Genomic DNA, 24848 nt, shown 5'->3' on the forward strand with positions numbered 1-24848 from the left:
TTAGCACGTCACATAAATCAAATGAAATAGCTTGCTAGAATATGATATATGTGCACTTTGTTTTGTTCCTTTTAATAGAAAATTAAAATATAATTTGTGCATTTGTTTGCTGAAATGATTATATGTTACTTTATTGAAGCATAGATTTGGTGTCATGATTACTCCCGGCTTAGCCACGTGTGTGTCTTCATTATTTATTTAATACTTTTTCAGTACAAAATTCCTATACTTACAACAAATATTATTATTCTCAATATTAGTAATTGAACGCATTTGGTGAAGTAGTTTTCAATATAAAATGACATTTCCAATAAGTTAAATGTATATATTATTAATTTATTTATTATTTATGAATTTATAATTAGGTGTTTGACAATTAGCCGATACTTGATTGTGTTAGTTATTTTTACTAGTTGGTAATATTAGCTGTTTATAGAAATGTGCTTAATAAATTAACTATTTAAGGTTAGCTGATAATATGTAAAGTGACTTATAAGAGCATCAGTTTAATATTTATTTATTTAACTATATTTAAATTTATTTTTAATTATAGATATATAACTTTTAAAATAATTTTATTTTAAATTATTATTATTATTATTATTATTATTATTATTATTATTAAAATGAGTTTAGGGTTAAATTGTAATTATAAAAATATGTAGGTACTAACTCCAAATCAAACCTAATTAAAGTAAGCAAAATCAACCCCAATTCATTATTCTCTTCTTTCCAAAAGCCTAGCACCACAAGTTGAACCAGTAAAGGCAATAGTGAAAATCAACAACACAATGAAACAAGAAGGATTTTGAAAATCAAGTGTAGCATTTTAGCCATAGTGCAATTCTTAGCAAAATCAACACTCAAGAACGAAATTGATAGTATCGATGGCCTTGACTGAGAACTTAAAAACTAAATGATGACAAAAACTAAAGATTTATAAGTCTCTTTATGAATTTTAGTCACGGTAGTGTGAGGATGTCATATTAGAGATGGTAGTGTGGGTGAAGACTTAAATCTTGTGGTGTTATTTCCCCGTTTCAATTTGTTGTAAAAATTTGCTAACAAAGAGAAGATTTAGGGGTAGTTTTAACATTTAAGTATTATTAAATGCAAGAAGCCATATGAAAACACTATCCTAACTAGCATTCTGAAATACGGAGGATCATACCAATAAGTTATGCAAATAAGTTGATTTACCAAACATCAATTTTAGTTGTTTGATTTAAAATTATTAAAAGAGAAGACAAAGAGTAGGACAAACAATATTTCACTGCTAAAATGGAGAAAACAAACAAAATTTTAATATAATAATAATAATAATAATAATAATAAATAGATAGAGATGTGGGTGGGTTGGGGTTGGGTACAAAAAAAAAAAAAAAACCAAGAGGGTAGCTTCTTCGTTGGAAAATGGAGAAAAAAAATAAAAATGAAAAAACGCCACCTAAAAAAAAGATAAAAATAAAATATTGAAAACAAATACTTTTCAAATATCACTTTAAATTTTTTTTTTTAAAAAAGCCACCAAACACATTTCATAAAAAATATTGACTAAATTGGAATGACAAATATTTAGTGGATAAATTGGCTATAAATTTTCAAATTGAGTTTATATCAATTGTGAACATTTGGTTACAAACTTTAAAATGTTAGAGAGAAATTTAAAATTTGAAAAGCATTTAATATGATTAAATGTTTGAATTTGTTGGTGTTATTTTGTCCTTTAACCCACCATGGCCACAATTTATTGTGGAGGGTGAGGAAATGACCAAAAAGTCCTTTGGATTTTGTATCCTGAACAAAGAACAGGCTAGACTCCAAATACTAAGCACGACAGTGACGATTCAGGCTTTCTCAGGCCCCACTGGGGACAGTCAAACCTCTCTGTTCAGTCAAACCTGCTCTGCAAACAGTGGGACCCACATCTGTCCTAGCTGGCAGGACATATTAAATTAAAAAAAATACCATATAAACTTTCTATACTTTCAACTTTTACTCTCACATACAAAATTTTGATGTATAAAATCTTATTAAGACCCCTATAAAAAAAGTAGTTTATTAGTGTCCGCTACGTCAAACAGTAAAATTTAAAGAGTAAGGGGGCTGGGGTGTTTGGTTGGTAGGAAGGAAAAGAATTGCAATTTGGTGGAAAAGAATAATGTAGGAATTCAAATTAGATTGTTTGGTAGGGAAGAATATAATTATTGGGGATGAGAATGAAAATGTGATATAAAAATTAAAATACCCTTATACAATAATAATAGCAATAAAAACTAAGGGTAGTAGTGTCATTTGATTTAGTTTTCCTTTCTCAAATTCATTGAATTGCAATTCATTGGGTACCCCATGAATTGTAATTCCATGAAATTGCAATTTCCTCTAACCAAACACTGTAATTCAGAATTTCATTGAATTACAATTCAATTACAATTAAATTACATCCAACCAAACATCCGTAAGATTTGGGACTGCATATAGTAAAATTCAAACCAAAAAAAAAAAAAAAAAAAAAAAAAAAAAAAAAGTAGGGAAGAGTCAGTGACGTGGTACTTTAGCTTTAAATGCCGTTTGGCGTCATCAGCTTCTTCTGATTTTAGCACAAGTTTTGACGTGGTACTCATAAAGCTCGCCTTTCTTACTTTTCTATAACTGTCTCTCTCTCCGCTCTTAGTGCTTTGAATCACTAGCTTTGGATTTCAACTTTTAAGCTTTCAAGGCTCTTCGAGCAAAAACCCAGTGTTGTATATATAGGATCATAACCATACAAACATCATTAATCTAGCGGAGAGTTTCCCTTTCACTTTTTACATTAAATTTGATATTCTTTGTAAAAGATCATAGATACATTTAAAGGGAAGCCCAGCCTTTTTCTTTTGCACCCATTCCCAAAGGGGCTTTTATTTATCCATATAGGTAGAGATTTTGCATGGAAGTGGTGGTGAGTGGTGAGCAAGGTGGCAGTAATGTGATGAGGGAGTATAGGAAAGGGAATTGGACAGTGCAAGAGACGATGGTGTTGATAGAGGCGAAGAGGATGGATGATGAGAGGAGGATGAGGAGGCAAGCTGGGGAGAGCAGTGGGGGGGAGAGGGGGAAACCCACAGAGCTTAGGTGGAAATGGGTGGAGGATTATTGTTGGAGTAATGGGTGTTTGAGGAGCCAAAACCAGTGTAATGATAAGTGGGATAATCTTATGAGGGATTTCAAGAAAGTGAGGGAGTATGAGCGGAGGGTGAGTGGTGATAATGATGATAATAAATCATATTGGAAGCTGGAAAGGAATGAGAGGAAGGAGAACAACTTGCCCACCAATATGCTGCGGGAGATTTATGAGGCATTGGTGGAAGTTGTGGACCGGAAGGGCCAGAGAGTGGTGGTTGTGGGTGGTGGTTCTGTTTCCACTTCTGGTTTCATTCCCCACCACCACCTGCCTCCTCCAATGCAACAACAATCCCCCCTTGAAGCTGCACTGCCACTCCCTCCGCCGCCGCCGCCGCAGGCGGCAGCACAAACACCACCGCTTCATTATCAGGACCAGCCACATTGCACCACTCAGCCCTTTCCCAGAGTAGGTACCTTTTTCTCCCACTTTCTGACATTTTAATCAAGATTCCATTTTTCCCATTTCAATGAGATCAATGATGGGTGTTAAGACATAGTTTTGAATTTTGATGCATCATGATTGGTGGGTTTGTGGAGCTCATAGTGTATTTATCATACCCAGAGAATTCCCCCCACCACCCATCATCTTTTCAAAGCTGACATTTTCTCCCATCTTTTCATAACACATTATTGTTTCAAGTTCCACATGTGCATTGAAGTCAATCCCACACATCTACCTAGAGATAAAAGTTGAGTGCTTTCGGGATAACCCATGCCAAGATAACAAGAGATCACATCTGTAACCATAAGGAGTTTTTATCTCTTAGTTTGAGTCGGTCAACTAAGAGTAACCTAGACTGTTTACTTTCTTGTGATCTTTACTAGTTAAAGTCACAAAACCAGGTTTACTCACACCTAAAAGGGTTGTGAAGTTTGCCTCGTAGTCCAAAAGTTAAGTGCTTTAGGGATAACTCATGCCAAGATGACAAGAGATCACGCTTGTAACCATAAAGAATTCTTGTCCCTTAGTTTGAGTCGATCAGTTAAGGGTAACCTATACTGTTTACTTTTTTGTGATCCTTTGCGAGTTAAAGTCGCAAAATCAGGTTTACTCACACCTAAAAGGGTTGTGAAGTTTGCCTCGTAGACCAAAAGTTGAGTGCTTTATTATTCATGGTAGTTAGTGGCATTTAAGGGCTTGCATTTAGTAGAGTATTAATTAATTAGTGGTTTTTGCATTTGTTTGTTTTTTGTTCATATATGTGTGTTGGAGATGTGTGATAGCTCAGATCCTGATACAAGTGAGCACTCAGACTCACCAGCAAAGAGGAGAAGAATGGGGGAAGGGACCAGTGGGACTCAAGAAGTTGGGCCTGCAATTTCAAGAAGTGCTGCACTCATAGCAGAAGCCATTCAGTCTTGTGAAGAGAGGGAAGAGAGGAGGCACAGAGAGCTGCTGAGCTTGCATGAGAGAAGGCTTCAGATTGAGGAATCAAAGGCTGAGATTAACAGGCAAGGGATCAATGGCCTTGTGGATGCCATTAACAGACTTGCAAATTCTATCCTTACTTTGGCAACTAACAACAACAACCAGCCTGGGGCCCCTCCCTCCTGACTTGCAAATTCAATCCTTACTTTGGGTTTCTAGCTAATAATCCTTTATCTGATTATCCAAAAAAAAACAAAAATCCAATCAGTTCCTAAACAGTGGTCTTGATCCCTTATTTCAGTACTAACGATTTGAACTAGTACTGGGAACAAAAAAACATATTTTGGTATAGATCCAATTGCTTGTAAATAAGTAAGCTGATCATGAATTGATTCTTAGCATGTATTATGTTTTCAAGATTTTCAGTTTCTCTCTGTCAAGAATGATATTCAATTCAATCCACCCTTCTTCTGGCATAATATTATTTTCCTTATGCATTCTATTCTACTGTATATACCACTGTATCTCTTGGGACACTTTAACATTGCATTAGTGGGTTCAATATGAATATTGGTGGCATTGGTCAACACAAGATGCAACCTCACTATCTGCAAGAAGAAAATCAAGAAAATAGAGCATCTCCTGCGGTGACAAGGGAAACCAGCAGTCACTATCGAAAACTGTGTAATAAGAAAATCTCGCATTGTGACCTTAACGGGCAAAGGATCACGAGAGAGTAAATGAGTATAGGTTGTCTATAGTTGATTGACTTAAATCAAGAAGACTAAAATTTAAATTCGTGATTTTATAATTATAAATTTGTATCTTTAATCATTTTGACTGGAATCATATGTACTTCATTTCCACTATTATTCCACACACATTTTCTAATATCTACTCAAGTACTGTGTGCATTTCAAATGGCTGCACAAATATATTATTGTTTTTATATTTTGTTTTTGAGAGAAATGGGAGCATATGCTAGAGAATAGTGATGGTGAGTAGAAGTTCTGAGCATGGCCATGTGTAGGGCAGCAGAGGACTGGTCAAAGGGGGTCAGTCAATGATCTGTGGGTTGGCCTTGGACTACCATTACAAGATGCCCATTTATGTGCTATTATTGGTGTCAGTCTTGAAAAGGCTGTGCTGATGGAAAGGTTGGGCTTTTCTGACATAAAAAGGCCCTACTCTATTTTCACTTTTTTCCTGTAGACGAGAACCAATATGGTAATGACTATTGAGTATCATTTCTGTTTTATACTTTCAATTTTATTTTAATTCATATTTTTCTTGTGTTATTCCTTACACCAAACAAGCATCTCAAAGAATAAATGGAAATTTGAAAAATAGCATGCTCAAAAAATAAAAAAGAAGAATTTGCCATGGTAGAAAGAATAGCTCATGGTAAGATTTTCGTATATAATATATCTTATATATTAATGCATCAATTATGTAATTGACTAGGTTGATTAACGGGGCATTTGGTTCAAATATTGAAATTAGAATCCAAATTGAATTCAAATACTAGGTAATAGTAATGATTTAAGTAGAAAAAGTCATTTCGTTTGGTAAATGATGGTTATTAAACGGGACAGAAAAATAATAATTTTATTATAGAGGCGTGAAGCGCAATAGAAACATGTACAAAGCCTAGAAGACACAGACCCAAAATAGGAGCTCAAAGAATAAATGAATAATGGAAGGACTAGTAAATAAATATAATAAAGATAGATTAAATATGTTACCAAGCATACTAGCAGAGGGGAGGAGACCAAACCACTGGACCAAGAGTGCAGATAGTGTTTAAGGGATGCCTTACCTAGACCAGACCCCCCCCCCCCCCCCCTCCTCCCCATTTTATACTGTTCGTGGATGATCTTGCACCCATGTGTACGACATCAGGATGATGTCAACTCCCACCAGACACGCGTCCCACGTCTTCTCATCATGTGACTGCCTTGACTCCTCATCTACTCACCAGGCGCCACATGCCTGAGACACTCGATGAACACCTCGCAGGAAAAAGGAGAGCACAACACGCACCCTGCCTGGGTGCGACAGGCGGCTGAACCTTGAGCGGGTTTTGTGCCATGCTGCACCTGTAGTGACCGCCTGGTGGCGCGACCAGCCGCCGCCGCGACGGTGATCCCCCCCCCCCCCCCCCCCCCCCCTCTTTTCTTTCGGGCTTTCGCACACCGCTCTACCTCTAAGCTTGCACCACCCTGCCTCTTACTTTGCACCCTTCCTCCTCTGGGCCTAGCCCCAACCAATTAAAATATAATAGATGGAGGCATGATAAGTGCCAAAGACACACACTTTTAGGGTCTTTTTAGAGTGAATTCTAGGCTTAAAGTAATCCTTTGTGTAGCAATTGTGTGCCAAATAGTCATATTTTACATTATTTAGGAAATTATCACCGCACTTTGTGTTTTACAAGTTTTCAGGTGAGTTTCGGGCTTAAACGGGGCGAAGTGGCACAACCGGGAGCAAAGCGGAATAAGGAGACAAGTCGGGACCGAGCAACGCAGCCACAACGTGTGTTGCAGTGCACGTTGTGGAGGAGTGAAACATGGCTGAAATTCCAGTAAGTTTAACGCACCAAGCAACGCACGTTGCAGAGGACGTTGGAGAATAAGTTCCCGAGCAACGCACGTTGCTCGGACGTTGCAAGGCATGTTGGACAGAGCTGCGGAAGGAATTGAAAGGGGAGGCTATTTAAAATGTTTTTAGATCAGAATTTTAAGGGGAGGACTAGAGATTTTAGAGAGAGAAATAGAAAGCTTAGCAAGTAGAATAGGAGAAGAACACTTTGTAGAAGATTTCCTAGAGGGATTGCTTGAAGGAAGAGCTTGACAAACTCCAATTCAAGGATCTTACAAGATTGTTTTCATTTTGTTAATCTCCCTTTGGTACGATTTCTATTACTTTTCCATTTCTATTTTGCTTAGCTATGTTTAGATTCATGAATGCTTTTGTGTTTAATTTGAGTATGGTAGGCTAGATTAGCTAGGGTTTGGATTGTGCAAGTGTGTGTTGATGATGCTTTCATGATTTATTTCCTAATTAGGGATTGATTGATGACATTGCTTGAATGTCTTGTTGTTGAGGATTGACTTGTTTGAATCCTAGGAACTTGATCACCTCCTATAGTGCTTGAGGGATTGATCTATGCTAGATCAATCCAAGCTCCTATCCTTAGCATTTCTTAGCTATGGAACCCTATGGGGCTTGGCTATGAAAGAGTTGAAGGCAAGATGTTTGTGGAAAGGTTTAGGTGAATCCTAGACAAAGCCCTAGTAACCTATGTTGTAACACCCCCGAATTTCAACAACTTTTAAAACCAATTAAAGCTTATGAAAGAGGTAAAGTCTAATCATTAAGAATAAGCAAAGCAGAAGCTAACTACACAAATCCGGGAGATGTTATGCCACACCTACACAACATTAGGTGTACAGGCAAACACTAACTACTAAGCAATCTAACAGATCAACTACTTAGGCTCACAGGCCTCAACAACTATTAAAGGAAGAGATCTAATCTATCTACAGGTCACTAGCGCGCTCTCCAAAGCTACTCAACCTGTAAAAGATAAGGGATAACACCCGGTCAGCGAATAATGCTGGTAACCCACTAACACGCGTTAAGTATCATAATATACATAGGTATAATCAAAACCATTTGAAACTGGGAATACAGTATATATCATGGAAACATCAATAGACTCATCAATCACTCACGACAAAGAACAAAGACCAACATACTCACTAAGACAATAGAACCACAAGCAACAAGCTCAATAATAAGGTACAACGTACGACCCAGATTGAAGGATTCACAAAAGACATGCTCTTAAGCAATGGAAGACAAGATTCACACCACAACGAGTTTCAAATCCTCATAGGACACAATCACTCCAAGTCGTATACCGTGGAGTCAGCACCACGGCTCGATTCATAGTGGATCAGTGTGGAGGGCTCCAAATCATCAATCATGTATCACGTAGTCATCGCAACGACGCGGGTCACATGCTATAGTGCCATCGCAATGACAAGGACCGCAGCCCAATGGAAACAGAGCTAGAAACTTTAAGTGTATACACCCCCTATTGAGATTCCAAGCTCAACGGGTTAGTTACCATCTCTGGCAACTGGAATGAGTTTCCCATGTTGCCCACAAGTAAAGTATCCAAACGGCAATCCGGAGCTTTAAACCCACTACCGGATCAATTCACACATAAGCCCCCACATTGTCCACTTTACCAACTCAATCATCTCACCACATCAAATCCATAATCCCAACAGGAGTCAATACACACGGAATCTAGAGATACAACAACACATAGATTCCACACAAAGTGTGTACAACAAAGGATAAGCTCAACAATAGCTTAATCAAGGAATGATCATACACACAGGATCACATCAAGAGATCCAAGCAAGGGGTTTCAATGAAGGACATGAAACGATACTCAACCACAACAATGGACCTCAATCCAATATCAACATGGTTGGCAACACGAGTTGCCAACCCTCAATAGAAATGGACAAACAATACATACTAGCATCAATGACACCAAAACTAGCATGCATATCAAACGGGTAAACCAAAATGGTTCCAATGAACCTCAAAGACTCACAATAGTCCAACGAATCACAAGGTTGGACCCCAAGCACGATTCAAGACACCAAGTCCTAACACGGATACTTAAGACATTGCTCTAGACATATGTAACATCAATGAGACACACAAAAGCTCAACAATCCAATAAAACGGGGCCCAAAGAATCACACACGAATGGGCGAAACGGTGGGCAAACAACCCCCACCCACTTCTCAAACATGTATCCCGTGGGTGGGGCCACGGGTAGGACTCCCCCCCCACCCCCCCCCCACCGTGGTTCCTCCCGTGGGGAACATCCCTGCACCAAAAATCAGCACTTCGTGGTTTTGCACTTTCAAGGTCAAGTTCAAGTCCAAATGACCCCAAATCTTCCATACAACAAAGATATGACTTGAACCTATGAATAGCTCATCAATAGCATTCAAGAACCCTAAATACAAGCTCTAAACATGAATTATCATAAGATCATGCATCAATCACTCAAACACATCAAGAATATCACATAGAAACCAATAGCCATTATTATCAAGTGAAAATAGGTTTTGTGTAGCATAGGTTACCTCTTGTAGACCAAGAACACCTTCTTCAACCTCAAAGCAAGACCAAAGCTCCTCTAGATCAACCTAGCACTTCACCCACCACTAGATCTTCTACAAACTCCCAAAACTCACAAGGTAGAAGAAAGATTTAGAGAAAAGATGGAGGAATCTTGTAAGGAAAAAGGTAGGGAATGATAGATCTTACCATTGCTAGCCTTGTAGTGTTGGAAAGTTGGAATCTTGGCTTGGAATTTCTTGAAGAACTTGTGAAGATGAACTCTAGGATTTCCTAGAGAGAAGGAGGAGTAGGGGGCAAGAAAGAGATGTAGAGAGAAGGGAAATCCTGAAAAATGATTTGGATTCCTTGGTTAGGGTAAGGTTTTAATGCTAGCATTGTGTGAAATGACCAAAAAGGCCCCTTCCTCCCAAAACTAGTTAGGAGAAAGACAAAGTTTAGGGTACAAGGGCTAAAGCCCAAGGTACAACTCATTGACCAAATTAAAAGGATAAGGAATTTGGTCAACTAGGTCTTTCAACTAATTTCAAAGGGAAATTAGGAATTAATTCGGGTTTTAGGGAATGAATTTCCGGGGTGTTACATATGTTGTGAAAGGGCATAAGCCACTCTCTTGACTTAGCAATGGACTCCTCTCTCCTTATGTCAAATGATCCTTTAGCATCATCATCCACACCAAGCAATCCAACCCCTACTTGTTTCCTATTTGTTGCTCATTTGTTAATTCATATTTTGTGCTTCAACTACGACGTTAATCAACTTGTTTGGCGTAACTTGCTTGCAATCCATGGCGTTGTCAATATTTCCTAGTTTTAGCAACTTAGGGCTAATTCCGAGCGGCCATCCTTGAGAACGACAATCCGAGGTTTATCCTCACTACTTAGCACTCTCACGCATGATAAACATGAGAGTCGAAGAGCACATAAAAGAAAAGAAGGAAAATAGGGCAAAAACCAAAGATCAAGGCACACTTCCTCATAACCCCATCATAAGTCCTCTACTTCTTCTAGTTATTAAATAATAATAACTAGGAGAAGTATGAGAATGGGCCCCGCAGAAAGCATCTTACCCTAAGTCCACTAGAATGAGAGAATATCTTGAAGTGTTTATTCAATGATAATTAGATAATTAAGTCTCGATACAGAAATATATATCAAAGCATATAATAAAGGAAGACTAAAGAGATATACAAAGACCAGAACTTCTATAGTCCTAATACTCCCCCTCAAGCACAATGATGTAGAGAAACAACAATGAGCTTGTCCCGAAGAAACTCAAACCTAGGCGCAGGGAGCGGCTTCGTGAAGGCATCCGCTAACTGATCCTTCGTGGATAGAAAACCAACCTGTAAGTCACCAAATGCAACCTTTTCACGGACGAAGTGAAAATCGATCTCAACGTGCTTAGTCCGTGCATGAAAGATCGGATTAGCACAGAGATAAGTAGCCCCAAGATTGTCACACCATAACTGAGGCAAACATCCAACCGGAAAACCAAGTTCACGAAGCAACGAAACAACCCACGTCACTTTAGGAATGTAGGAATATGGTCTAAGTTAATTAATCTACGGTTACAGGCCGGGAAGTCTTGGATTTCGTCACAGGGCGACGTACAAGACTTGGATGGCGAGGTCGGGGGACGGGGGCATTTGGTGATCTACCTATGATTACGATTAGGAGCAGGGAATAGATAAAGGCAAGAGATGTCAATAAATAAAATGCTGAAGCTTTTCTAGAGTGCTTCTTCTCCCAATATTTCATTTGCCAAAGAAAGCAAAACTTTACATGGTGATACTTCACGACAAATTATACCGTGCACTAGGGCGCACAATCCTAGCCCAAAACGACGTTGTTTTGTACCTTTTTTGCGTGTCTGCTGTTAACCCCTTAAAAAAAATTCATGTTTCGAATGTACAGAATTGTATAATAGAAAACACAGAATTTTATACCTGAAAACATAGAATTTTTATAACTAAAAATTAAATCCCCATGTTTCGAATGTACAGAATTATATAATAGAAAACACATAATTTTATACCTGAAAACACATAATCTTTTTTAAAAGGATAAAAATCTCATGTTTCGAATATACAGAATTTTATACCTAAAAACACATAATTTTATAACAGAATATAAAACGACGTCGTTTTGGGAAGTGCGGAGCGCACATAGCGCACGGTATAACGATTGATACTTCACATGCACGATCGTTATATCGTGGACCGTGGTGTACGTGCACCGCGGTCAAAACGGCGCCGTTTCTTTAAGTAAAGAAACGGCGCGCCATTAGTTTTAACGGAGCGGGCATTTTTTTGTATGTTAATTACCAACTGACACTACAGTATATCTAAATTGACACTGCCTCACGTATTATTTTTATATTATCAAATGAAACTGTAGTTATATCAAAATGATACTGTAGTTGTGGTGAAATGAAACTGCAGTATATATAAAATGAAACTGAATAACATTTCACATATTTGAGTGTATATTGTACAATGAAGCTGTAATTATATCAAAATGATCATATAGTTGTGTTTAATAAAACTATAGTGTATATAAAATAAAATTAAATAATATTTTCACATATTTGAGCCTATAAATATCGAATGAAACTGTAGTTATATCGAAACGAAACTGTAGTTGTGTTGAACTGAAACTACAATGTATACAAAATGAAACTGAATAACAAAATTATTTTTTGTGGAAGGGTGTGGAACGGTAAAAAACGGTTAAACAAAACGACGTCGTTTTGATGTGCGGTGCATAATCGATTATGCACGATATAATTTGCCCATTACTATGTGCACCTTGGTGCACGGTATAACGATTGATGCTTCACATGCACGGGCCCCCTTTAATACACAACAGGGCAATAGAAAACCCCAAGAAATAGCAATGAAAAAAAATAAAGTAATGTTAACAAGCATAAAAATAGGAAATATTCCTGAATGCTTTGAATTCTTCCCTAAGCTGCCAGTTGCTTCTTCTTCAATTCCTTAATTGATTAGTCTGCCCAATGAATGTGTCAATACCCCCTCCATGCAAATCAAGCTTGTAGTCGGGAAACAAATCACGGGAATGAGAAACTTCTTCCCAAGAAGCATCTTCAGGGGAAGCACCCTCCCATTGAACTAAAATTTCATGCACAGCATGATTCAAACGGGAACGAAGGATATCTGCAGGCTTTAATAGAACCTTTCCATTTTTCACTGGCCGCATTGGAATCTCCGGGCGATCACCATTGAATTCTTTGAGCAAGGATACATGGAAGACATCATGTATCTGACTATCTGAGACTCGAGGGGAAGTTCGAGTTTATATGCCACATTGCCGTTCAATTTCTTAACACGAAATGGCCCAAAAAAATTTGGTCATAATTTATAGGGGATGAACGGATAATTGTCGGTACGCAAATTATGCCTTGGACCCGTGTCCACAATGCATTGTGGACACAATTCAAAACGGCATTGTTTTAAGAGAAAACGTGTCATTCCAGTTTTTAAAAAAAAATTGATTTTGTCTCGGCGTTAACGGCGTTATTCGTTTGTGCCATTATGAATGTACAGTTATGGGATTATGAATGTACAGTTATGGGATTATAAATGTACAGTTATGGAATTATGAATGTAAGTTATAAAATTATGAACACATAGCTCTGACATTATGAACTTACAATTATGAACATAGAGCTCTAAAATTGTGAACATGAGCTTCGAAAATTATGAATTTATAGTTATTGAATTATGAATGTACACTTACGGAATTATGAATGTACAGTTATGCAATTATGAATGTACAGTTATGGAATTATGAACACAGAGCTCTGACATTATGAACTTACAATATGAACATATAGTGATAAAATTATGAACATAGAGCTCTAAAATTGTGAACATAGAGTTTTGAAATTATGAATTTACAGTTATTGAATTATGAATATACAGTTACGGAATTACGAATGTACAGTTATGCAATTATGAACACAGAGCTCTGACATTATGAACATATAGTGATAAAATTATGAACATATACTCCTATAACAAAGTGATCTGAAATTAAAAAAAAAAAAAAAAAAAGTGGAAGAGAACGGTGCCACTAACGGCACCGTTACCGTCGGGTCCATAGCATAACATTGTTGTCGGTAAGGATGAAGGCGGAGCTAGACCCATTGACCAACTTGGAAACTAAGATCACGATGAGTACCAATCGTTATACCGTGCACCAGGGCGTACACAACTATGTGTGCTCCGTGCAGGGCCGTTCCTAAGAAAATTGGGGTCCTGTGCAAAAATTCAACATGGGCCCCTTTTTATTATAATTGTAAATATATAAAAGATATATTATATTATATCAAAATATATAATAGTCTATAAAAAATTTATCACTCAAATTTTCACTTGAAAAGTGACATTCTTCTTCTTCGGGCATATTTAGATATAAAATTATTCACCAATTCATCGTGTCTTTCTTACAATATACTTGACCATAAGTAAGATTTCAACCACTTCAACTTTTAAAATCTTCTTTATATATAAACAACAGTAATGGAAATAGTCAAGACTAATTGATATTGCAATTGTAGCATCAAAATACAAGAAATTAGATTGTTATTCACCTATCAAAAGAATTTCTAGCTAGGGTTAGTTATTGAATTAATAATTTAAAATTTTGAATAAAATTAAAGAATTAAAATATTTAATTACTTGCATACTTTCATTCTTTTATCGTAAAGAATAAAAAAATTGAAGATGTCAAATGCAAAAACAATGCACTTCAAATTAATGATTACTGAGACCAAATTCCTGCTTTGTGACTTGTGAATACAAATCTTGCATGTATGCATTATAATATAAATAAGAGTAATTTTTTACTCTGTATATATAAAATTTTACAATAGTCAAATAGGCCCGTGTCAATTCTTATAAGTTATAGAACTATAACTCTATACTTCGTGCCCCCAAAATTTGGGGGCACAATGTACATATGATATATACTTCGTAATATTTGGGGCCCCCAAAATTTGGGGGCCCTGTGCGCATGCCCTGGCCAGACATGGCCAGGGCCGGCACTGGCTCCGTGCCTCCCAAAAAGACGTCGTTTGTCTTCTGTTATAAAATTTTGTGTTTTCAGTTATAAAATTATGTACATTGGAAACATGGAATTTTTATCATTTTAAAAAAGATTATGTGTTTTCATATATAAAATGCTGTGTTTTCAAGTATAAAATTCAGTGTTTTCTATTATATGATTATGTACATTCGAAATATGGGAATTCTCCGTTATAAAATTCGGTGTTTTCTATTATATAATTCTGTACATTCAAAACATGGGGATTTTGAGTTATAAAAATTGTGTGTTTTCAGGTATAAAATTTTGTATTTTCAGATATAAAATTCTATATTTTCTATTATACAATTCTGTACATTTGAAACATAAATTTTTAATGGATTAACAGCAAACACGCGAAAAATGTCTAAACGACGTCGTTTTGGATCCGGGCGCACAATGATGCACGGTATAATTACGGTTGTAAGAAGTTTCCATGTGATTTTGTGCGACCCATAGACATTCGCATATCTCACCCAATACGTCATCCCTGGATTTTAATTCAATATCCACGGCCTCAAGTTTTGAAGTATCAGGCTCATATGATAGAAGTTTCGGAGGATCCCTACCATAAACAACGCTAAATGGTATGGTCCGTAGTAAAGAATGGTAAGAAGTATTATAGCAACACTCCGCCCATGGCTACCACTCAACCCATTGACTTGGGACGATCACCAACGAAGCAATGCAAATACATCTAGATTGTGCAATTGGTAACCTCCGGTTGGCCATCAGTTTGTGGATGATAAGCAGTTGAAAGGGCCAAGGTGGAGCCGCTTAGTTTGAACAGCTCCGATCTTTCCAAAATGTACTGGTAAATGTCTTGTCCTTATCGCTCAATTCAACATAGTTTCTGGCACGCTGTGTAGCTTGACGATGTTAGCAAAGAAATCATGGGTGACTGTCATAGTCATGAGAGGGTGTGAAAATGGGAGAAAATGCCCATAATTGGAGAACCTGTGGACGAATCGACGATCACCAATAATACAATCTTTCCTTGCACCTTCGGTAGGCCCTCCAGTCCTCCACAAAGTCGAGAGATATATCATTCCAAATTAGTGAGGGGATATGATCAGTAAAGACTATAGAAGTTCGGCCGGTTGTAAGTTTTCCAACTTGTTACATTGGCACATTGCACAAGCGTGTACATACTAACGAATAGACGATTTCATCTCACGCCAATAAAATTCTCGGGACACCCGAAATAGTGTCTTCTGGGCGCCTTCATGCGTGTTATCATGAATTTTTGCAAGGACAATAGGAATAAATTTAGAAGTGGGAAGTAAGTAAATATGATTTTTATACATGAAAAGACCATCACGTACGTAACGACCAGGTACTGTCATTCATGTCAGCACAAACACGGTTGAGTAAAGTTCTACCTTCGGGCATGTCATTTAGCTCATCTTTAATAGAGTCCAACAAGGAAGATTTAGGACTGGATAATGCAAACAAAATTTGTGGTTGCTCGTCACGCTGGGATAATGCATGCATCCATTACTGTGTTCAATCGTCCAGCTCAAAATTCAACATGAAAGTCATAGCCCAATAATTTGCTAATCCAATGGTGTTGAGGAGATGTAGTGAGCCTCAAAGTTTGGTAGTTGTATAACAAGTGCAGATGTGATGGTGGTCCGGCCAAGTAAAAGAATTGGTTGTCAATAACGACGTTAGGGGTGCTGCTAGTAAGCCAAAGCCTTTAATAAATTTTCTGTAAAAACCAGCTAAACCTAAAAATCCACGTAAGCTAAGGCCCGTGCAGACTAACACGGTTGCCACTCGAGGACCCTTTATTTTATTGGTATCCATCGAAACACCCGTAGCATGAATTATATGTCCCAAGTAGCACACCTTTGACTCGTCAAAAATGCACTTTGATTTTTATTTTTTAGAAGCAAATGATGGTGTCATAGTAAAGCAAACACTGTACGTGCGAACATGGTGGAGGTGTTCGTCCCATGTCCTGTTATAGATAAGTATATCGTCATAAAAACAAGGATAAATTAACGAAGTAAAGGCCTAAAAAACTCATTCATTAGCGCTTGGAACGTATAGTAGATGGTGCGGTACACAAGCCGAAAGGCATCACCAAGAACTCAAAGTGGTCGTGGTGGGTTCGAAAGTCCAAGAGAATTGTGCCCAAGGTCAGGAGCCAGTTGACGCCTAAGACTTACTCCAAACCTGCCAACGGAATAACATACAAACCGATGAGAAAACTTTAGGCATCTTTGGTTATACGAACATTCTTGAGCCTGGAATTTGTTCGCCATTTGCTACAGAAACTTGCATTCAGTGACATGGAGGCCAAGACATTTAGCAGTACGCTCGTTCACGAAGTTATGGGTACTACCTTAATCAATCAATGTCGTCACAAGCACGTCTGCGAGAAGCGCGCATTTGTACCCGCATATATAGTATGAGAGTGATTAGTTGAAGTAATAGTTAGCGTGTAAAGAAATTTCGGCGTTGTCATTGCCATTTGCCAAGTGTAATCATATAATCCACATAGAACACTTTACAGGTGGCAATAAATAAACGAGTTAGATCCACTAACCTCTAGTCATAGCTTAAAACCTTGATCGTCTGGACTCGTGGTCTGACGAACGGGAGTTACGTTCCTCAGGCTGCTGTGAAATTACCGTAGACTGATTGTGTTTCTCTCACTTCTCTCAGTGACTCTAGGTGTATGATACGTCAACTGAGCAGTGAGAGGACTTGGGAGTCTAAATACCTACATCTCATAAGCCTATTGATTTGCACCACATATTTACTTTTTTTTTTTTTGAAAAATATATCTGTGATATAGTATTAAATGAACTGAATGATAGTGTCAGGAGGGATAGAGTCCCATTACATAGGTTGTTCCTGATCAAAAGCTAACGAAGCTAAAGTATGAGCATGTAAATTTAATGTTCGGGAGACATAACTTAATGAACAATGAATAAATAAAGACATAGTTGTCCTACGCTGGTCCACAATGATCCCAACATAGGACAACATTGGCGTAGAGCCTGAGTATAGTGCACTTCGCAATTCTGAACAATCCGTGAGAAGGTCCACCATCTGAACATCCCGTTCCTTGAGCCATGATAGGGCCTCTTTGTAAGCCAACGCCTCCGCCATCACAGCTGAGAAGGCCCCGGATAACTTTTCACTCGTTGCAGCCATAAACATGCCGTGATGAGAAAACAACACTGCCCCATACGTCGCTTCCCCAGTGTTGCGCCTGTAACCTGCATCTATATAACACTTTGGTTGGCTGTCCCCTATCACCGTAGACGCTGCAGCAGGCTCCGGCTCCCAAACACGCTGGTGAACTTGGCGATAGAGACGCACGGCTGCTGCAGCACGCCGGCTGACTTGTGCTGGCCGCGGAAGGGCCTGCTCCCAAACAGCGGCATTTCGGGCATTCCATATATTGTAGAGAATAGATACAGCTAGGCCACACTAATCCTCTGTTAAAGCATCAAAAATTCCCATAAGCCATGCCATCAAAAATTTACTTTATATTATTATTATAATAATAACCTTAATAATAATAATAATAATAACATAAGGAAAACGTTACACCAAGTTCCAGAAGAGGAGTTTCATCATCTTCTTCAATCAGTGGCGTTTGGAATTGGTGACGACTGCCCTTCTGTCCTCGTTAACCCACTTGAAAAAGAAAAGGGAGCGTGTGAACTATTAGTGTGCGCCAACCAACGGGATACTTCAGGTGTCTCTCACGGAGCGCGAGTCTGACGCCGACAGTAAGTTCTCGCAAAATTTATGGCGATGTCCAAGTTCGCCAGTCGTTGGTTCTACACATTGATGCGTAACCAGTCGTCTAGCCCGACAGTGTACAGGTCGACCTCCTGATCTAGACGAATAGTCTTAATGCACATGAACATTGACTGGAATTCATCCTCGTATTCTTTAATGGGTCTCCCTGTTAGATCTAAATAGTCTAACTATAATGAACTATAGTATACGAGAAACATGACCTGTATGAGAGCGGAAGCGTAGCCGTGAGCCGTGTTGATCTTCAGCCATGGTTGATAAGCCATTATTTGTCCTAGATGGTGTATTGGTGTCTACTGAGCAGTTGATAAGCCATTATTTTTAGTAAGGACATTTTTGTCTCTTCTTATTTTTCTTTTGTTATTTTTTCGATTTCAACCGGTTTAATTGATTTAGGACTTTACTAAAAATCGATTGAAAAATATGGTTACTAAAAATCAGAGGTTACCTAGAGTTCTAAACCAATTAAACCGGTTGTAACTAGAAAAATAACAAAAGAAAAATATGAAGTGACAAAAATGCCCTTACTAAAATAGAAAAAATCATAAGAAGGACCAAAAGTGTCCAAAAAACGATAGTATGTGATGTAAAATGGCAAAAATGATAGTTTGTGACTAAATTTAGAATTGCCACCAAAGACAAGGGACCTCTGGTGGAATTAATTCATTAATAACCTATTTTAAAATACCTAAGTGACCGAGAAGTTAGTACCGAAAGGATAATTTAACTTTTTGGGCCTTTTAGATCAAAATTAACTGAAAAGTCAAGAATCGAACGGTGTTTCCTATCATAGCGTGCTTAGCCTCACAGCACCTTTCAGTGTTTCAACTTTGCGCAACATTGAAAGGTGCAATTGGCACCGCAAGGTACAATTAGCACCAATTAGCACTGCAAGGTGCATTTAACACCAATCACAACAACACCTTACTGCGCATTACTTCTCTAAGCACTAAACAAAAGTGCTAATTACAAAGTGATAAGTGCCAAAGATACCTTATTTTTTGGGGTATATTTGTGTTTTATTGGTGTTTTTTGTGCTTATATAATGTAGTAAATTGGCTACAATTGCATATAATCCAGCACAAGGACTAATGATGAGTGCATTTAGTTATTTTTAGGACTTTGGGGCTGAATTAGAAGCATTTGGACTAGATTTGGAGCTCAAATTGAAGAAGTTATAAGATTACCCTCATGTACGACTGTACGAGCCATACACTGGTCATATTCACACCAGCTGACTGGCTCACAAAGGATGCACGTGCGTACAGGCTACGTAGGAGAACTCCAGTAGGTTTCACGAATGCAGGTACACGCATACATAGGTCGTGTAGGTGCCGAGAACCCAAGTATATATTGAAATTTGAAGGAGTTGAAAGGAGTATTTTAGCACTTTTACTTCACTTTTAGCTTTACAACACTTTATTGTACTCTAATTATAGAGAGTGAAAGCTCTCTAGGTTCAAGAACAACTTCACAAATTGCCTTGGATTCTTGGAGATTTCTTCGTTACTTAATTAGAGTTTTGATTGTTGAATCACAAATTATAATTGTTGGTTTCTAGACTTTTGGGAAGCCTATCAGGGGTTTAACACAACCGGGAAAGGCGGTAGATCACCGGAAAGAATGGAAGAAAAAAAAGTTGAAACAAGAATGGACACAGTAAGTTTAACGTGGAAAGGTAAAGTGAATGGACAACCAAGCATCCACCCATAACGCCAAAGCCTAACGCATAAAAGGTAAAGTGAATGGTTTGGCATGGGCCTCTCGCCACCAATGGCTTAGGCGGGCACTCTTTTCTTCTCAACCCCCTAGAATAACGTTAGAGCTACATGCTTTTTCGAAGGTCGGTGCTATGGGTGCCCGAATTCCAGCAGGGTGTCTCACAAATACTTGGTCTCCAAGTTAGTTTCATGCAGAGTCTTCAAGTCACGTTCTTTTCTTCTTCTTCTTCGATTTGTCAAGTGGTTGAGACTTTGAGTATGCATATCATATGCAGTATATTTTCCTCTTCTGTTTTCATATGCATACATCTTCCTCTTTTGTTTTCATATATTTATTCTATTTAATAATTTCATGTTCATGGTCTAAGACACAATTAGATTTATTCAAATAAAATTGGGGGTTCTATAAATTACAATTTGGCATATAAAAATCTATTACAATTTATTCCTAATAAAGTGGGACACTCAGCTTTGACATGGCCAAAACATTCACACTCGTAACAGTGAATACCTTTGTTGCTAGATTTTTCTTTGGACTGAGGTGGACGAGAGGCAGATGACTTGTAATTCGATGAGCCAGACTTGGGACCATTCTCCAATGTGCTTGAGCTTGATCCTTTTTGAAACTTGCTATTGCATGAATTCTTTTGAGACATCTGTTTCAAAATCTTAGAAAATTGTTTAGTTAAAAACACAACTGGATCATCACCTGGTTCCTCTGGATCAGATGCAGCACCTTGTTCTTCAGCGGTAAAGGCCACAATTTTTTGCTTTTTCGTGTGATCAACTAGGATTTCCATTTCATAAGTTTGTAGATTTCCCATTAATTGGGCAACATATTTATTTTCCCAACTGTCATGTTCTTGAATAGTTGTTACCTTCATCCTGAACCGCGATGGTAGAGACCATAGGATTTTTTGACCAGCTTCAGTTGAGAGAAAGGTTCTCCAAGCATAGTTGCACGATTGGCAAGTTCTTGGACACGACCATGGAAACTCACAATGGTTTCATCTTCATTCATTCATAGTTCCTCAAATTCAAATTGGACAAGTTATAGTTTAGATTGTTTTACTGAACTCCTGCCCTCGTAGGTGTTTCGAGTATCTCCCATGCAATTTTTGCTGAATCAATACATGTAACCGACGTAAATTGGATTTCATGCATTAGTGAGTATATAGTGTCAAGAGCTTTATCATTATATCCAGCATTAGTTATTTCAGTTTCATCTCACTCTACTTCAAGCTTTGTTACAGGGGGATCTTCTGGAGTTGCTCTAGCCTTAGTAGCATGTGCCCATCCTATTAAAACAGAACGCCAAACACGTTCTCCTTGAGCCTTAATTAAGATGAGTTCTGGTGCGTGCTTTCCATTAGGCGTAGTTGTCACCTGTTAACTGGGGAGGGGCCTTATAACGTTCCATCCTGAAACACTTACTGCACCGTGAGATTGAACAAAACAACAAAGGCAAAAGAATCACTAAAAATTGCTAAAAACTTGAGTTCAAGAGACACGGGATAGCCAGATTGATAGACTAATAATTTAAGTTTCCAGGCTCTGATACCAATTGAAATTGAATCGTGGGTCTTGAACGCAAGTTAAAACCTTTAGTTCTACTTAATTTTAGTTAACACATTAACATATCAGTCATTAAGTTGATTTTCTATTAAACTAAAACATATTAAAGGTAAAAAAGTCACTACAAGAATGAAGACATTTAGTGACAAATTTTTTTGTGACACTTAGTAATTTAGTCACAAATAATACTCTTTTTGTGACCAAAAAAATATTCGACATTATTGTGTGGGATAATTGTGATAACTTTTTTTGGTCACAGATAATATGGTAATTGTGACAAGTAAGTATTTGTTACGAATAAGTTGTCACTATTACTAGAATAATAGTGTCGTAACATACGTTGTCAATATTTGTTGTCACTAAATGTGTGTGCATTTTGGCGGCATTATAATTATGGCGGGAACGAATGTAATTGTGACAAAATATAATGTGGCCAGAAATATTTGTACCTTTTGTGACAACTAGTTGTTGGTCACTCTTGTGTAAACTATTTGTGACAATTTTTTTTGTCAATAAAAATACAATTGGTTAGTACCATTAGAAATGAGAAACAATTGTGAGAAAAATACTATTGTCACTAATTTTGTTATTTTTTGTGATGAAATTGTTACAAATATTTGTGACGCTCTATAATTTCCATAACAAAAATTACTAAATTGAGACAATAATTGTGTTGATTTCAAGTTTTGTCACTAATTTATGATAATTGTGACGAGTAATTAGTTGTTACAATGACTTTGTCTCTCTAATTAAATACATGAATATTGTGTGAAGTTATGTTGTAATCAATGTTTGCCACTAACAGGGCGTTTGGTTGAAGGGAATTTAAATTCTCTTCCCACTTCGTTCCCACCTAATTCAAAATCCCACAAAATTCCCTTGTTTGGTTGAAAGGAATTGCAATTCCCCCGCGGAATTAAAATCACATGTCCCCCCTCTGGGATTTTAATTCCTGGAATTTTAGGAAGAAAAAAAGATAGTGACGAGTCAAAATTACCCCTTCCCTTTTAACCTAAAATTAATGCCTGACAACAACAATTGACATTTTGGATTTTATACTACTTATTCTCTTTCAATTCCCATGTATACCAAACATTGGAATTAAAATTCCCAGTAATTCTATTCCTATAAACCAAACACTGAAATTTAAATTCTTGCTTTATTTCCAGTAATTCATCTCCTATGGAATTGCAATTCATTTCCCACGTAATTCTCCCTCTCCAACCAAACGCCCTGTAAAATTGCATTCAAGTTGGTGTCAAGTAATTTGGTGTGAACTAGGTATTAAATATGTTGGTCACTTAAAATGCAACTAATTAGTGCCTCTTAAAATGAATGTAATTGTGAAAATACATTTTATAATCACTCATTTGTAAACGATAAGTTCACTGTCACTTATTTTACTAATTTGTCATATCAACTTTTTTAGAAATAAAATGTATATATTTAGTACCAACAATATATTTCAATGTAGTACGTACAATTTTGTACATTAAGAGCTATCCAATGTAGTACGTACAATTTTTACAATATGATTGTATCAAATATGTAATATAAAATAAATTGTATATAATAAAAAGTTGGTTAATTGGATCAATTAATCGAATTAATTAAAGTATAATTTAGTTTGGTTGATTAGGTAAAAATTTTCAAAATAAAAATCCAATTAGCTAGTTTGATTCGAAATTAATCAAATTAATTAATTGAATTATTACTCCTAACTACATTGGCCTATTATTTGTACATTAAGAGCCATTCTCTTAGTACAATTTTTTGTACAAGTTGGTTGTATCAAATATATAATATAAAAAATGGTATACATGATAAAATATTGTTAATTTGACCAATTAATTGAAACAATCAAAGTATTAATTTGGTTGATTAATTAAGTAACAATTTTACCCAAAAGGTAATTCAATTTTAAATTAATCAAATTATTGAACAAGTTTAGCCTTTTTGTTATTTATGTACATTAACAAAAAATTAATTATTTAAAATATTAAGTATGGTCAAATATTCCTTATTGTTATATATTATTTCTTTAGTAATTATTTAATAATTTTGGAAAGTAAATAATAAAAAGATCATGGTGCCTTTTTTTTTTTTGAGAGAAAATTGCCGGCTTGGCGCCTCTTTTTTTGTTCTTTGATTACACTTGAACCCTATAATCATAGTGATAGTTGCATCAATCTTATAAAATTATTATAATTCCTAATTTCCTATTTTCTAATCGTGTTGGAGTCTTTGCCTCTCTGGAGAACTGGACCGACTAGAGTTTGAATTTGATTGATTAGTTACAACTGACAGAGATTACAGATTATTAAACATAAGTGACGAGAGATCTCCTAACTAATAGAGAAGCTCAAGTCAACTTATTCTAAACCACATAAAAGAACTATATAATATAAAGAATAATAACACTGACTAACACACCCCCTCAAGCACAAGTTTGGTGCGTAACAACATTGAGCTTGTCTCGAAGAAGCGTGAACCTGGGCCCTGTGAGTGGTTTGGTGAAGATGTCTGCCAGCTGGACTCTGGTCGAAACAAAGTTGACGACGAAGTCTCCTGAGGCAACTTTATCTCGAACAAAATGATAATCGATCTCGACGTGCTTCGTCCGCGCATGAAAAACGGGATTTGCACATAGATAAGTTGCTCCTAGGTTGTCACACCAGAGCGTGGCCGGATGAGAAGAGTGCAGGCCTAGTTCTCGGAGTAAAGAGACAACCCATGTGACTTCTGCGGAGACATCGGCCAGAGCTTTGTATTCTGCTTCTGTGGACGATCGTGCTACTGTGCGCTGTTTTCTGGATAGCCATGAAATTAGGTTGGACCCGAGAAAAACAGCATATCCACTTGTGCACTTCCTGTCTACCGGACATCCTGCCCAGTCTGAGTCTGAGAATGCCTGAATAGTCGTGGACGTGGAAGGAGCAATACGCAAGCCGT

The 24848-nt window shown here is 37.2% G+C and overlaps 1 protein-coding gene across 2 annotated transcripts; it reads left to right on the forward strand.

The window, feature by feature from the left end:
* The first annotated feature begins 2625 nt into the window (after positions 1-2625).
* LOC109147312 (trihelix transcription factor ASR3-like) lies at positions 2626-4992 on the forward strand. 2 transcript variants are annotated; one of them, XM_019294973.1, is made up of 2 exons: positions 2626-3575; positions 4395-4992. In XM_019294973.1, the coding sequence occupies exons 1-2, from the start codon at positions 2930-2932 to the stop codon at positions 4718-4720; spliced, it is 972 nt and encodes a 323-aa protein (XP_019150518.1). In that variant the 5' UTR covers positions 2626-2929; the 3' UTR covers positions 4721-4992. The 2 variants fall into 2 exon arrangements, with proteins under 2 accessions (XP_019150518.1, XP_019150517.1); XM_019294972.1 differs by having other exon boundaries at positions 2626-3571; positions 4379-4992.
* Positions 4993-24848: the final 19856 nt, after the last annotated feature.

Source organism: Ipomoea nil, unplaced genomic scaffold, assembly GCF_001879475.1.
Source record: "Ipomoea nil cultivar Tokyo-kokei standard unplaced genomic scaffold, Asagao_1.1 scaffold1993, whole genome shotgun sequence".
Taxonomy (NCBI): Eukaryota; Viridiplantae; Streptophyta; class Magnoliopsida; order Solanales; family Convolvulaceae; genus Ipomoea; species Ipomoea nil.